The sequence below is a fragment of the Ailuropoda melanoleuca genome, chromosome 9 (assembly GCF_002007445.2).
Source record: "Ailuropoda melanoleuca isolate Jingjing chromosome 9, ASM200744v2, whole genome shotgun sequence".
NCBI lineage: Eukaryota > Metazoa > Chordata > Mammalia > Carnivora > Ursidae > Ailuropoda > Ailuropoda melanoleuca.
In genome coordinates this window covers 103521804-103535193 of record NC_048226.1, presented here as the reverse complement: position 1 = coordinate 103535193, position 13390 = coordinate 103521804, and the positions used below count along the sequence as shown (strand labels likewise).

The 13390-nt window shown below is 53.5% G+C and overlaps 1 protein-coding gene across 9 annotated transcripts; it reads left to right on the top strand.

The window, feature by feature from the left end:
• The first annotated feature begins 282 nt into the window (after positions 1-282).
• On the top strand, positions 283-13188 carry ZNF517 (zinc finger protein 517). Of its 9 annotated transcripts, none has more exons than XR_004627974.1 (7): positions 539-2051; positions 2893-3154; positions 6486-6837; positions 8675-8877; positions 9219-9282; positions 9392-9542; positions 9637-9969. XR_004627974.1 is itself a non-coding variant. In XM_019802668.2 (7 exons), exons 4-7 carry the CDS (start codon positions 9489-9491, stop codon positions 12489-12491), a joined length of 1515 nt encoding a protein of 504 aa, XP_019658227.1. In that variant the 5' UTR covers positions 6503-6837; positions 8767-8877; positions 9219-9282; positions 9392-9488; the 3' UTR covers positions 12492-13188. The 9 variants fall into 9 exon arrangements, 8 of the variants coding, with proteins under 8 accessions (XP_034524735.1, XP_034524733.1, XP_034524734.1 ...); XM_019802668.2 differs by lacking the exons at positions 539-2051; positions 2893-3154; positions 9637-9969 and adding exons at positions 9976-10102; positions 10394-10507; positions 11272-13188 and having other exon boundaries at positions 6503-6837; positions 8767-8877; XM_019802666.2 differs by lacking the exons at positions 539-2051; positions 2893-3154; positions 9637-9969 and adding exons at positions 9976-10102; positions 10394-10507; positions 11272-13188 and having other exon boundaries at positions 6503-6837.
• Positions 13189-13390: the final 202 nt, after the last annotated feature.

Genomic DNA, 13390 nt, shown 5'->3' with positions numbered 1-13390 from the left:
CAGGGTCCCTAGTGGCCCCAAGGCGGCGGATGGCAGCGGATGGCGCCAGGGCCGCCATACCACACACACGTCCTACCTGCTGCGGAGCGCGGCCGGAAAAGGAGACACGGCCCAGGAGAGCCGCCTTATCTTCCGGGGCGGGGCCGAGATCCGCTTGTCCTTCCGGCACGGCGTGAGTCCGGTGCACGCCGGGACTCGTATTCCTCCGGCGGGAGGTCCGCGGCCCTGGGGCCTCTGCGCAGGCGCATTGGGATGACGGGTCCCGCGGAGCGCTGCAGTCGGCCTGTCTGGCGGATACGCGGTCTAGTCGCCCGCCGCGTGGTTACCGTGTAGGCAGCGCCCGGGGGGAGGTTAGAGGGGCGTCGGGACCTCACAGTAGTCTCCCAGGGGGGAGCATCGCCCCCTGAGCAGCGGAGGAGCCCCGGAGAGGTTGAGTGACTTTCCAGAACGACTCGCTCCGGGCATGGGGTCGCGGGGCTTCCCTCTTGGCCTGGTGAAGGCCCCCCTTCTATGGCTAGAGACTCCTTGCAAGGTAATGGGCTGTCTTGTAGGGCGAGGGCCCCTTTCTAGAATGAGAAAGGAAACGGGTGGACCGTTTGGGGGAAGGGGGTGGTTCACAGAAAACGGGGGTCTGGACCACAGAAAGCAAATGCCCGACTACCGCCAGGGCGGCCGCTCCGGGGACGCTGGGACTTTGTGCACTGCTGGGTTTTCGGAGAGATCAGAGTGGTCGTACCTGGATGTGGGTGTTGGGGAGAGAGACAGGGACATCCTGGTGTTTGCCTGGAGAACCGGGGCGGGGCATGGCACCTCGGCGGGGGCGGTTGCCATGGAGAGACTGGGCGACGGCAGAGGTGCGGGAATCTCAGTTGGGATGGTGGACCCCTCCCAGGCTTGAGAGGAGGAGAGGAAGCCAGCCCAGGAAATAGAGCAAAACTGGGGGTTGGGAGGGGTGGGCAAAGAAAGACTGGATAAGTGACCCTGGGGTGAGGGAACACCATGACCCTGCTGAGAACCCTGTGGGGAGGGGTCAGTGGGGTTGGAGCTGAGAAAGGGAGCAGCTGGTGGAGGGCCCTAGGGGGTGTGAGCTGGAGGGAAAGAGCAGGTCTACCCGGGCAGGGGGGCTCCAGCTGGGCATGAGCTGCTGAGTGAGGGCTTCCTGGAGTTGCACAGAGGAGTGGGAGGGGCCTTCAGGAGAGGGTGCCTGGAGGTGGGACCCCTGTCTGAGTGAGAACTGCTCACAGGCAGGTCAAGGTAGAGCTTCTTGACTGGGGCTGTGGGTGTGCAGGTGAGGCCCGCAGGGGGAGAGCCAGTGAGGGGGTAGGGAGGAAGTGAAAGCGGGGGTCCTAGTGGAGAGAGGCTTGCTCTCAGGACTTCGGGGTAGGGTGTTTGCTAGTACCAGTGTGGTCAGATAGGCCTTGGAGGGGTGGTGGCAAGAATGACATCATGGGAAGGTAAGAAGAGGAGAGGAAGGGGGGCCATGTGGCCTTATGCTGAAGCTACAGAGGAGCAGAGGGGATTCGTGAGGCCCCAAAAGAGGCAACAGATGGGTTGGCAGGGATGGGGTATCAGGAGGCAGCACAGGCCAGGCAGGGCCAGGGGCTGAGGGGCACCTGGGCCTCTTTGGGGCAGAATGAGGGGTTTTGAGGTCAGCCCAGCATAGGCTCAGAGGACCAGAAAGGCAGAGAGAGAGTGGAATGTAGGTGGGGACAGTACTTGGACATTCAGGCTGTGGACCCCGAAAAGGTCCCATGGGTCTCTGGGATGGGATATGGTGGAGCAGGGCCCCCTACTCTCCCTCTCCTGGAGCTGGATGCAGCCAGAAGGTGGCTAACCAGGCCCACTGCAGGACGTGTGTTCAGAGCCTTGCCATTCATAATGGTCAGTGATGTGGGAAACAAGGCAGAAGAAGAACTATTAAATTTCTTTACTACCTGCAGCCTATTAACAAGTCCTTAAAACAGAGTGATATTCTTCTAGGAGCTCAGCTGCCTCAATGCTAATGCCTTGCTAAAGGCAAAAGGCGATCTTAGCCCGACCCCCAGGATCCTGTAAGTCTACTTTAACATAGAAAAATGTCTTTGGAGGGGTGCCTGGGTGGCTCAGTCAGTTAAGTGTCTTCAGCTCAGGCCATGATCTTGGGGTTCTGGGATCGAGCCCCATGTCTGGCTCCCTGCTCCGCAGGAAGTTGGCTTCTCCCTCTCCCTCTGCTGCTCCCCCTGCTTGTGCTCTCTCTCTGGCTCTCTCTCAAATAAATAAATAAAATCTTTTTTTTTTAAATGCTTTTGGAAATTTCCTTTATCTCTACTCCCAAGATACGTGTTGGCAATCATCCCCCAAGCATACGGCCACTGATATACATGAAGGGTCTCATGACTCAGGTTTTATTAGACGGTAATAAATGACCTTTTCCCAACAGTAGCCCCCTCAAGGTCCTGGAGACCTTGCTTCCAAAATTCCTTAGACACGTATGCTATCCCTAACCCCCTCTCAACTTGACAGTATATAATGGGCCACTCCTCATGTCCCCATTGCAGCTCTTTCTGCCCATGGGTCCTATCCCCGTGCTCTAATAAAATCACCTTTTTGCACCAAAGACATCTCAAGAATTCTTTGTTGGCCTTCGGCTTCAAACCCTATCTTTCCTACATCAGTCAGTGCCACAGTGTGTAGTGAAATGGTCAGCAATGCCAGCCCAAGAGTTCTGAGGGATGCCTCGCAGTTGGGACTGGGGAAGCCTTAAGAAGAGCTGCTGCAGGGGGCTTGCTTGCTTGGGCTCCTCCTGAAGGCCTATCTGGAGATGGCAGGCATGGACTTAAGGGAGGGCAGCCAGTGCCGGGGCTCTTGGAGCTGCAGATGCCTGCCTCAAGCTCCATGCATCTGTCCTTACAGATATGGGGTTCCTGGCTGGTGTGTGACCCCCTGCCCCCAACCCTTCAAAGTCCAGAGACCTCTGACTTGGCTCCATCTCACTAGCCTGAATGTCAGCCTTCATGTGAGAGGCCAGCAAGCCTGGCACACAGCAGAGACTCCATAAATCTGCGTCACCTGATGATGGGGGCTGCTCTAGGGATAGCCACACTGGGCCTGGGGTTCTCAGGCCTTCAAAAGGAGACCGTCTGCCTCTACCACCAGATGGGACCCTCCCCACAAGGTACCTTTGCTCCTGCTGGTGAGCCCACCACCCTTTTCTTACCATCAAAGGTTACCTCTTCCCAGCAATTCAAACTTTATTCTTAGAAATTCTTTATTTCCAGGGCACCTGGGTGGCTCATTCGGTTAAGCATTAGACTCTTGATTTCAGCTCACATCATGATCTCGGGGCATCAGTTCAAGCCCTGCGTCTGGCTATGCACTGGATGTGGAATCTACTTAAGATTCTCTCTCCCAGGGCATCTGGGTGGCATGGTCGGGTAAGTGTCCTACGGTTGGTTTCGGCTCAGGGCGTGATCTCAGGGTCATGAGATTGAGCCCCGTGCGGGGCTCTGCACTCAGAGTCTGAGTCTGCTTGAGATTCTCTCTCCTCCCTCTGCCCCTCCCCTCATGCTCACTTGCTCTCTCGTGCGCTCTCTCTCTCTCTCTCTCTCAAAAAAACAAAAACAAAAAACTTTATTTCCTTTTAAAGTCGTTTTTTAAATGTTTCTTAAAAGGAGGGGGGGTCGGTGCCTGGCTGGCTCAGTCGATAGAGCATGCGACTCTCAATCTCAGGGTCATGAGTTCAAGCCCCATATTGGGCATGGAGCCTATTAAAAAAAAAAAAATGTTTCTTGTTACATACACAGAAGAGTAATTCGGTATAAATATATGTGCCCATGACCCTCTTCTGTCTTGTTCCACCTCACTCCCCACCCCCAGCGTCAATTGTCCTTAACAGAGCACCATTCTGTCATCTTTTATATGGAAACAATAATCCTATTTTTCATGAGCTTATTATGAGTTAAATCAGTGAATATACACAAAAGACATTAAGTGCACCTACAAAAATCATCAGGGCTAAGGAAGTCAGAGTGGCTACACTCAGGCACCAACAGGAAAGGTCATCTGAGAGCGACCAGAAGAGAACCCCACGAGGTTTTGAGGTCCCCGGGCAAAATCAGCTTGTTGTCCTGGGTGCTGGTTTCATAGGGTACTGAGGGTGTGAAAATCCATCATGCAGTATGCTGAAGGTGTTTGTAATTCCTTTCTATGGATCTACTTTTTAAAATGATGTTTTTAAAAAAGTGTGCATGAAAACTGGTAAAAATTCCTGGGATGTCCAAAAGCTATGGGAGCAATGGTGTCCAAGCCTGTATCTCCAAGCAGAAAAGGGGAACCCAGCTAATACCCAGGGTAAAGTTGGAGTAAAGGGAAATTCTTATATATAAATATGCAAAGCAAAACAAAAAATGAAGGGAAATACACATGTTGAGACAAACCTAACAAAATTTAAGTGAAAAAAAGACGAATCACTTCTCGTGCTTTTAGTAGCTGAGTCTGTGCTGAAGAATGATATATGTATATAAAGAGGTATAGCTTGTTTTATTGCACTTTGCAGATACTGTGTTTTTATAAATTAAAGGTTTGTGGCAACCCTGAGTTGAGCAAGTCTATTGGTGCCCTATTTCCAATAGCATTTGCTCATTTGCATCTGTCACATTTTGATAATTCTTTTTTTTTAAAGATTTTAAAAAATTTATTTGAGGGAGAGAGAGAGAGAGCGCGCACACGCAAGAGCAGGGGGAGGGGCAGAGGGAGAGAGAGAAGCAGACTCCCCGCTGAGCAGGGAGCCCGAGGAGGGGCTGAACCCCAGGACTCTGGGATCATGACCCAAGCTGAAGACAGATGCTTAACGAGTGAGCCACCCAGGTGCCCCAATTCTTAAAATATTTTAAACTTTTTCATCATTATTATATTTGTTATGGTGATCTGTGATCAGTAATTGAACTCGCTGAAAGCTCAGATGATTTGCATTTTTTTAGCAATAAAATATTTTTTAAATATTTTATTTATTTAATTGTCAGAGACAGAGCTCAAGTAGGGGAAGCGGCAGGCAGAAGGAGAAGCAGGCTCCCCACTGAGCAAGGAGCCTGACTCAGGACTCCATCCCAGGACCACCGGGATCATGACCTGAGCAGAAGGCAGACGCCCAACCAACTGAGCCACCCAGGCGTCCCCGCAATGAAATATTTTAAATTAAAATATGAATGTTGCTTTCTTAGATACAATGCTATTGCACACTTAATGACTACTACATAAACATAACTGTTTTTAAAAAAGATTATTTTTTGAGAAAGAGAGAGAGTGCATGTGTGTGTGGGGGGGGGACAAAGGGAGAGAGAGTCTCAAGCCCACTCCATGCAGAGGGGGCTCAATCCCACAACCTTAGGCTCACGACCTGAGCCAAAGCCAAGAGTTGGATGCTTGACCAACTGTACTACCCAAGCTCCCGAAAGGATCTTTTTGTTTTGAGAAAGAGAGAGCACGTGAACAGGTGGGGTGCAGAGGGAGAGGGAGAGAATTTTTAAAATATTTTCTTTATATATTTTAGAGAGAACACAAGGGCAGGATGAGGAGCAGAGAGAGAGGGAGACGGAGATAATCTCCAGCAGACAGTGTTGAGCGCAGAGCCCGACGTGGGGTCCAAACCCAGGACCCTGAGATCATGACCTAAGCCCAAATCAAGAGTCGGAAGCTTAACCAACCAGGCCACCCAGGTGCCCCTCTAAACATAACTTTTATATGCACTGGGCAACCAAAAAAATTCATTTGATTTGTTTTATTGCTATATTCACTTTATTGCAGTGGTCTGGAACTGAACTTGCAATATGTCCAAGGTATGCCTGTATACTTATGTTAACATATATATAAGCATATACATATATATAAATTTTCCTAAGTATCCTGAGAAATGTTTTCTTTCTCTTTCAATTCCAAGTCTACTACAGTGCCCCCTTATGATCTTCTCTTTCTCCCAGAGTTATTTAGTAGGTTGCTATTTAGTTTCCAAGCGTATTTTTTTAAACTATTTAACCATATCTAAATTTAATGTTCAATTTTCAGATGATGTAGTTTGTATGATGCCTCCTTTGCTGCCTCACTGATTCCCGCCCTTGTGTTAACGTTCCCGCCCTCTTCAAAAAGGGGTCATCTCAGCTTTTGCACTTTTTTAAAATGAGAAAACATTTAAAGATAAACATTTGAGATATCATGAGTAAATAGTTTTGTTAAAGTTTTTAAAAATTACTATGTGTAAGCATTTACCCATAAACATAGATTATGCGTGTGACGGGTGACAACGTAAAGCATTTTTAACTGTGAGTCTCACAAAAGCTTGAAAGCTTTTTCAAAATGTGGGGGTGAAGGATACACGGGACCTCTCTATACTGCCTTTGCAACTTGCTGTGATTTTATAATTATTTAAAAATAAAAAGTTAAAAGTGAAAGGGTTAGCCTCAGAACCCGGTTGCCTGGAATGATGCTCGACTTCTTCCCCGGCCTTTCTCGAGGTCCGCGTGAACGCGTCTGCTCCCCCGGCGTGCTCTCAGATTTGGGAGCCCTTCGCCGGGACCCTTGACTCCCGCAGCGGGCTCGTCCCTCGGACCTGGGGCTTCCCGCGGGATCCGCTCCAGAGCAGCGCCCCGCCCTCAGCGGCCCTCGCCATCACCTGCCTCTGGACCCAAGAGCCAGAGGGCGTCCACCGAGGCGCGCGGTCCTCCGAGCCTCCTAGAGCGGCGCTGCGGCCCGTTTCCGGGGGCGGGCCGGAAGTGGACTGCCTGAGCCCGGCGCGGCTCCCCGCGCGGTCACGGATGATGGTCGGGTGTGAGTAGGCCCTGGCCGCGGGGCGGGGACCGGAAAAGGGTGAGTGCGGTTCTCCGATCCCGGCTTGGCTGAGGCTGTGGTCCGCACCGAGGCCGCGCTGAGCACCGCGGGAGGTGCTGACCCGCAGCCGGCGCCACCCCTCGCTTTTCCTTCGATTCTGGGCCTTAGGGAGGGTGCGGGTTCCTGTTCCCTCCCCGACTGGGGCGGGAGGCGTGCGGGCCGGGTCCCTAGCCTTGCGTCCCCAGAGCCTGGGAGGCTGCGCAGAGCTGAGGCTGCAGGGGTGGGAGACCTAGGAGGACCAGTTCTGTCTGGGTTGCGTCCGCCTCGTCCTGACGCCTGCAGTTGCCGGAGCGCACCCGCTCGGGAGCAGCAGCTGCTGGCTCTCCGCCCCCGTGCGCGGCCTCTCCCTGCGGTTGCGTCTTTGATGGGACCGCAGGCATTCCGTCAGCAGCATGGAGTACTTAACGGCGTCCAGAGGACCCTGCTCGTGCTGGGGATACCGCCGTGAACGGGCAGCGTCCCTGGCTTCAGGGAGCATATGTTGTAATAGAATTGAGGCATTCATGTAACAGGCAACAAACAAGAGAGTAGTTTTTGATCATTGCAAGGGCCATGAAGAAAATGAGCCAAGAGGATAGGCTTGTGGGAGATAAGGTCTCTAACAGAAGTTAACGTATGAACTGAAACCTGATGGCTGAGAGGCCTTGCTCATCCCTTGTAGGCGAAGGAAAGTGCATGAGAATGGCCTTGGCTAGTTTGAGTGACAGAGAGAACACCAGTCTGGCTGCAGTGTAGTAAGCAAGGCGGTAGGTGAGGGAGTGGGGCAAGGTGCCCCAGGCCCCTGAGGAACAGAGGTTTTATTCTAAATCGGAGGGAAAGAATGACTTCTGCTGGTCCTCCAGGCCCCAATTAAGTGTAATCTCCCCAGGAAGCCTTCCCTGATCCCCCGTCTAAGTTAACACTCCCCTCCCTTTGATATTTTCGCTCTCAGGACTCTGAGCAGGAACCTGGTCTGTTTTGTTATTGTTGTATCCCCTGCTCCACTTTTTTCAACTCTGCACTGTTTTTCTCTGATTAAAAACTTACTCCCTGGTTTCAAAGGTAGGAGTAAACTTAGGGTTTTTCCCCCCTCTAACCAGAGGGCCCCTGCCTGAGGACATGCATTCCCCAGATATGAGCAAAGACCCTTCTAACTGTGGAGAACGGTATGTGTTGAGTTGAGGGCCAGGTCTTCTCCTGAGCTGCTCATCCTCTTGAGATGCCCTGGTTGCGTCGTTGGGGTGAGGAGGACAGCAGATCTGTCAGCAGGGGTAGCATCAATGGTCCAGGCAGGTCCTGCCCGCAGACTGCCCTCAACAGACAGCCCAGTGGGTACTGGTATGGCTCTGCTCTTCACATTTGCAGTTCATGCTGTCTGGGCACAGGTGACCCACCAAACCTCTCAGATCATCGTGTGTGGCCTGTTATGCTCTCACATGTTTAAAGGGCTCTCCTGCCAACTGTCACCTCATGACATCACAACTACAGGATTTCTGTTAACTGATGCCTAAAAGAGACATCACTTTACAAAGTGGCAGCAACTTAGGAGGCTCAAGCCCCGCAGAAAAGGGTGCCCTAGAGATCGCCACCCAGCCACAAGAGGTCAAGTATCCATTGAGGAAAGGACATGGAGACCAGGGCCTACTCTGTGAACAGAATTGTATTTATTGGTTTTTAAATAACTTTTCTCCATTTGCAATAAGTAATAAGTCTTGAAGAAATCAGAAAAATGGAAAGAAGGAAAATAAGAATCACCTAGAAAGAAACGAAGGTTAATGTGCTGGGGTATGTGCTGCCAGAGTTGTTTTTCTGCTTATAGTCTGCTTGTTTCACGTAGTAATGGAGCAAGAACGTTTTCTGATGTTCCACAACGTGGTCTCACGGGTTGCAGAATCCCCACTGTCATGGAACCACTCATTCATTCCACAGACCCTTGCTGAGCACACGCTGTGTGTCAGGCCCTCCCCCAGGCTCCGGGGGTACAGCATGAATAACCAGACTGCAGGCCTTATCTCATGGGGGAAGGCGGAGAAGGAGCAAGTAAGTTGACTGTATTTTGTCAGATATCATAATGCTGTGAAGAAAAATAAAACAGGGAGTGAGGGTAGGGAAGGAGTTCTGGGGTGGGGGTGGGTTTTTATATAGATTGGTCCGGGAAGACATCCCTGGGAAAATCAGGAGTGAAGGGCGGACCGGTGTGGGTGAGCAGGTCTCAGGTGCAGCTTCTTGGGATGTGAGGGGTCAGCTGGGATGACCAGGTGTGTTTGCCCCATGTCTCACCCTTTCCTGTCTCTTCTGTATCTGGGTGGTCCTGAGGGCAGGGACAGGGGTGGATGGGACTTAGGCCTGGGCTCCTCCCACTCAACACTCCCTGTCCCCAGCACCTGCTCTTCCCCTGACGGGGACCCTGGAATGGCGGTGCCACTTTCGACGCCCACACTCCAGGTGAGTGCCCCCTTGGGGCCTTTTGGCTGCCTTCATCCCTTAGCTTTTCAGCCCTCAGCACCTTCCCGGGGGGGCCCCAGGCCCACTCATGTATCTCCTATTCCTGCAGGTGAGTCACAGGATGGATTCTGTAAGCCAAGGGTCTTCCCCCTCCCTGAGAAACTTCACAGTGCTCTGTCAACTCCTTCCTGAGGCTTTGGGCAGAAATGGGCTGCCCGGGATCTCCTGCAGTCCTTGAGCTTCCAGGGTCAGCCAGCAAGGTCAGGATCCCTGTCCCTCCCCAGTACCTGCCTCCATCCTGGTGTGAATGATCAGCCCTTCTTTGTGCGCACAGCCTTTGGCTTCTCTCCTCAGATCAGAGAACCAAAGGACAGGACAGGAGCACTCCCCACCAGTGTAGAGGCCAGACCACCAACAACGCAAGGGTGCCCCCTGCCCAGGTCCCTGTTAGCCTGCGGAGCGGTATGAGGCCAAGGTTGAGACCCCCACCCCTCCCACAGCTTTATGGCAATAGGACTGGTCCACTTGGCTTGGGGAGTGTTGAGGTGTCCACTCTGTGCCAGGCCTTGGGGATACAGCAGTGACCACATAGAGGCTTTGACTTACAGAGCAGAACAGGTGCCCGGATACCCCTGACATGGTCTCTGCATCTCCTGCCCAGATAGCCCCAGACAGCTGCGTTTGTGATTGCAGGAGGCCGTTGTGTTTGAGGACGTGGCCGTGTACTTCACAAGGATAGAGTGGAGTTGCCTGGCCCCTGACCAGCGGGCGCTGTACAGGGATGTGATGCTGGAGAACTACGGGCATGTGGCCTCCCTGGGTGAGGTTTCCCCAACCATCCCAGGGCTGGGCTCAGGGGCAGCCCTGCCTCTTCCACTGGCCTCCTGGGGATGTTAGTTCCTTTCCAAATTCAAAGTCCAGCATGTTGGGAGGGGAACCTGGAGGGCTGCCCCCATCTCTCCATGGCCACCCAGCTGCCCCACTCCTGGGAAAGTAGGTGTTCCCAACCCATTCCAAGTGCCGTGTGTCCCCTAAGGCCTCCAGCCCCGCAGCCGGGCATCCATCCGTCCTTCTGCTCCCTGACACGTGCTGCTCTCCTCCCTGCATGTAGGCTTTCTTATTGCTAAACCAGCACTGATCTCCCTCTTGGAACAAGGGGAGGAGCCAGGAGCTTTGATTCTGCAGATGACTGAGGAGCGGGGGTCCACAGCCAGCCTGCGCCCAGGTAAGTGCAAGGCACGGCAGGGCCTGGCCTTCACACAACTTTTTGTAGCCCTCTGGGTACTTGGGCAGTGGGAAGGCTGTACATTTAGCTCCTCGCAGCAGGGCCAGATTTCCTGCTGAATGCCTTGCTTGTCATCCAGGGTCACCCAGAACTAACTTGTGCAAGGAACCCAAGTGCGTGAATGTCCTTTCTGGCTCTCTGAGGTGTCGCACCAGATCTGTGGGGGCAGTGGGAGTGTGAGGAGGACCCAGCAGGGAAGACCCTTGAGCTACTTTGGTTCTCCCCACTCCCCATGGCTCACATGCGAGGGCCTGAGCTTGGGACTGCAGAGGCTGCAGAACGGGAGGAGAGGCAGCCTGCAGTCCATGGGGCCTGCCTGGGCAGGAGCCTGCCGTGTCTGCTGAGTGAATGAACTGTGGGTGAGTGCTCAGAGAAGAGGGGAGCAAAGGGTAGCAGCACCCCACACCCTGCAGGCCTCACTTCTGCGTCAAGCCTGCTTCCCCCGCAGTCCTCGGACAAAGCCTTCTCCTCCTGGTGCCACTCCCCTTTCGTGAGCTCTCCTAAACCAACTTCCCACAGTGCTTAAGACCTTATTAACCTTCCTTTGGGTTCTCTTTCTTACACAAACCCTGATTTTACAGATTCTTAGAAGTTCCCAAACCTCCGTACTTCTTTGACGTAAAGATTCTGTCTTCAAATGACGGGGTTTCTTTTATGAATGTTAGAGGCTAGGTCACCTTTCCATTTTCTGTTCATTCTTCCAGATTCTAGGATGGAGGCTGGGATCAAGGAATCTTCTCTGAGGAGAGTGCCCTCTAAGCAGTTAGGACTATTGGGCACAGTTTGGGGCCGCCTCCCTGGGGGGAGACCCAAGTTACCTGAACGGAGTGGCAGTCCTGAGGATGGGTCAGATAAACGACCCCTCAACCCCCAGGCAGGCGGTCCTGGTGGGGACCTTAGCACATCCCCCAAGGCCCCGGAGGAGAAACAGCGAGGGTCGGGCCCTGTGGACGCTGTTGGGCGTCGGGTGTACAGGTGTGCCTGCGGCAAGGCCTTCAAGTACAACTCGCTGCTGCTCAGACACCAGGTCATCCACACGGGGGCCAAGCCCTACCAGTGCACCGAGTGCGGCAAGGCCTTCAAGCAGAGCTCCATCCTGCTGAGACACCAGCTGATCCACACGGAGGAGAAGCCCTACCAGTGCAGCGACTGCGGCAAGGCCTTCAGGCAGAGCACTCAGCTGACGGCACACCACAGAGTCCACGCGCGGGAGAAGCCCTACGAGTGTGGCGAGTGCGGGAAGGCCTTTGGCCGCAGCTCCCGGCTCCGGCAGCACCAGAAGTTCCACACGGGGGAGAAGCCCTACGAGTGTGGCGAGTGCGGGAAGGCCTTCTGCCGCAGGTTCACCCTCAACGAGCACTGCCGCATCCACAGCGGGGAGAGGCCTTACGCGTGCCTGCAGTGCGGGCAGCGCTTCATCCGTGGGTCCTCGCTCCTCAAGCACCACAGACTGCACGCCTGGGAGAGCCCCCGAGAAGACGGCAGCTGTCAGAATCCCTTGCTCGGCGCAGCACACAAGACTGCCTCGGGGGACAAGCTCTACCAGTGCTCCGTGTGCCAGAAGCCCTTCCAGCACAACTGCCTGCTCCTCCTGCACCAGAGGCTGCACACGGGCGAGAGGCCGTTCGAGTGCAGGGAATGTGGCAAAGCCTTCAGCCGGAAGTCCAACCTCACGCTGCACCGGAAGACCCACACCAAGGAGAAGCCCTTTGCCTGCACGGAGTGTGGCAAGGCTTTCCGCAGAAGCTACACACTGAACGAACACTACCGGCTTCACAGCGGGGAGAGGCCGTACAGGTGCCGGGCCTGCGGGAGGGCCTGCAGCCGGCTGTCTGCCCTTATCCAGCACCAGAAAGTCCACGGCCCAGAATGTTCCCGTGAGGGCGGGGAGGAGAGACGGGTTCCCCACTGGGCTCCCTGTTGAGTTGATAAACATCAGAGAACCCGGGGTGCCTGGGTGGTCCGTCGGTGGAGCGTCGGACTTTTGATTTCGGCTCAGGTAATGATCTCTGGGTTGTGAGATCAAGCCCTGCATTGGGCTCCACGCTGGGCGTGGAGTCTGTTGGAGATCTCTCTCTCCCCCTCTCTGAACAATAAAAAGGGCAGAGAACCTATCTGGGAGAGGTGTCAAGGCAGGAAGCTGTCAGAGGCCGAGGGAGAGACCGCAAGCCGACTCCCCAGCTGAGCAGGGAGCGACCTGGGGCCTGATCCCAGGACTCCAAGGTCATGACCTGAGCCACCCAGCCGCTCCTCTTGGCATCTTTCCAGCGGACACGTGAATATTTGCTCGACAGACTGGCCCGTGCTGTGCTTAGAACTGTGCCCGCTGATTGGATGCCATCCGTGCACCGGCCGTTCCGTGTGGTTTATTTAGCAAACCCCTATTGTCGCACATCTGTCTGTCCCCACATTTTCACTGTTACTGTTGACCCCACGGCAGACATGCACACATTTGCTTTTGTCCATGTGAGTTCCTTGGGGCTGAGGTGGATGTTCCTGTCGGGGCTACTGGGAGTGGGGGGACTGTTTTTAATCATTTGATTAATCATGAAAAATACCACTCTTGTTTTCATTTACATTTCTTGGCCTTTTAATGAGTAAATTCTCTGTAAGCTCTTGTACCTGTTTTTATTGGTTTTGTAAGCCTCTGTGTTGAGCTCCAATCCCTTTCCCTTAATACCTGTTTCTTCCATTGTGGTACAAACCACAGGTTTTTTGGTGGTAGGTGAGTGTGGGAGAGACGAGAGGGAAACTGCTTCTTAGAATTGAGGAAGTGAATTACAAATATTTTTTCCAGTTCTTTATTTGCTCTTAGTTACAAAG

Coding starts and splice junctions, on each gene's coding strand:
- ZNF517 (XM_034668842.1), top strand. CDS start 511: ATGGCTAGAGACTCCTTGCAAG. Junction 533..8,674: donor GGCTAGAGACTCCTTGCAAG/GTAATGGGCTGT, acceptor TGTTTCACGTAG/TAATGGAGCAAGAACGTTTT. Junction 10,508..11,271: donor CACAGCCAGCCTGCGCCCAG/GTAAGTGCAAGG, acceptor TCATTCTTCCAG/ATTCTAGGATGGAGGCTGGG.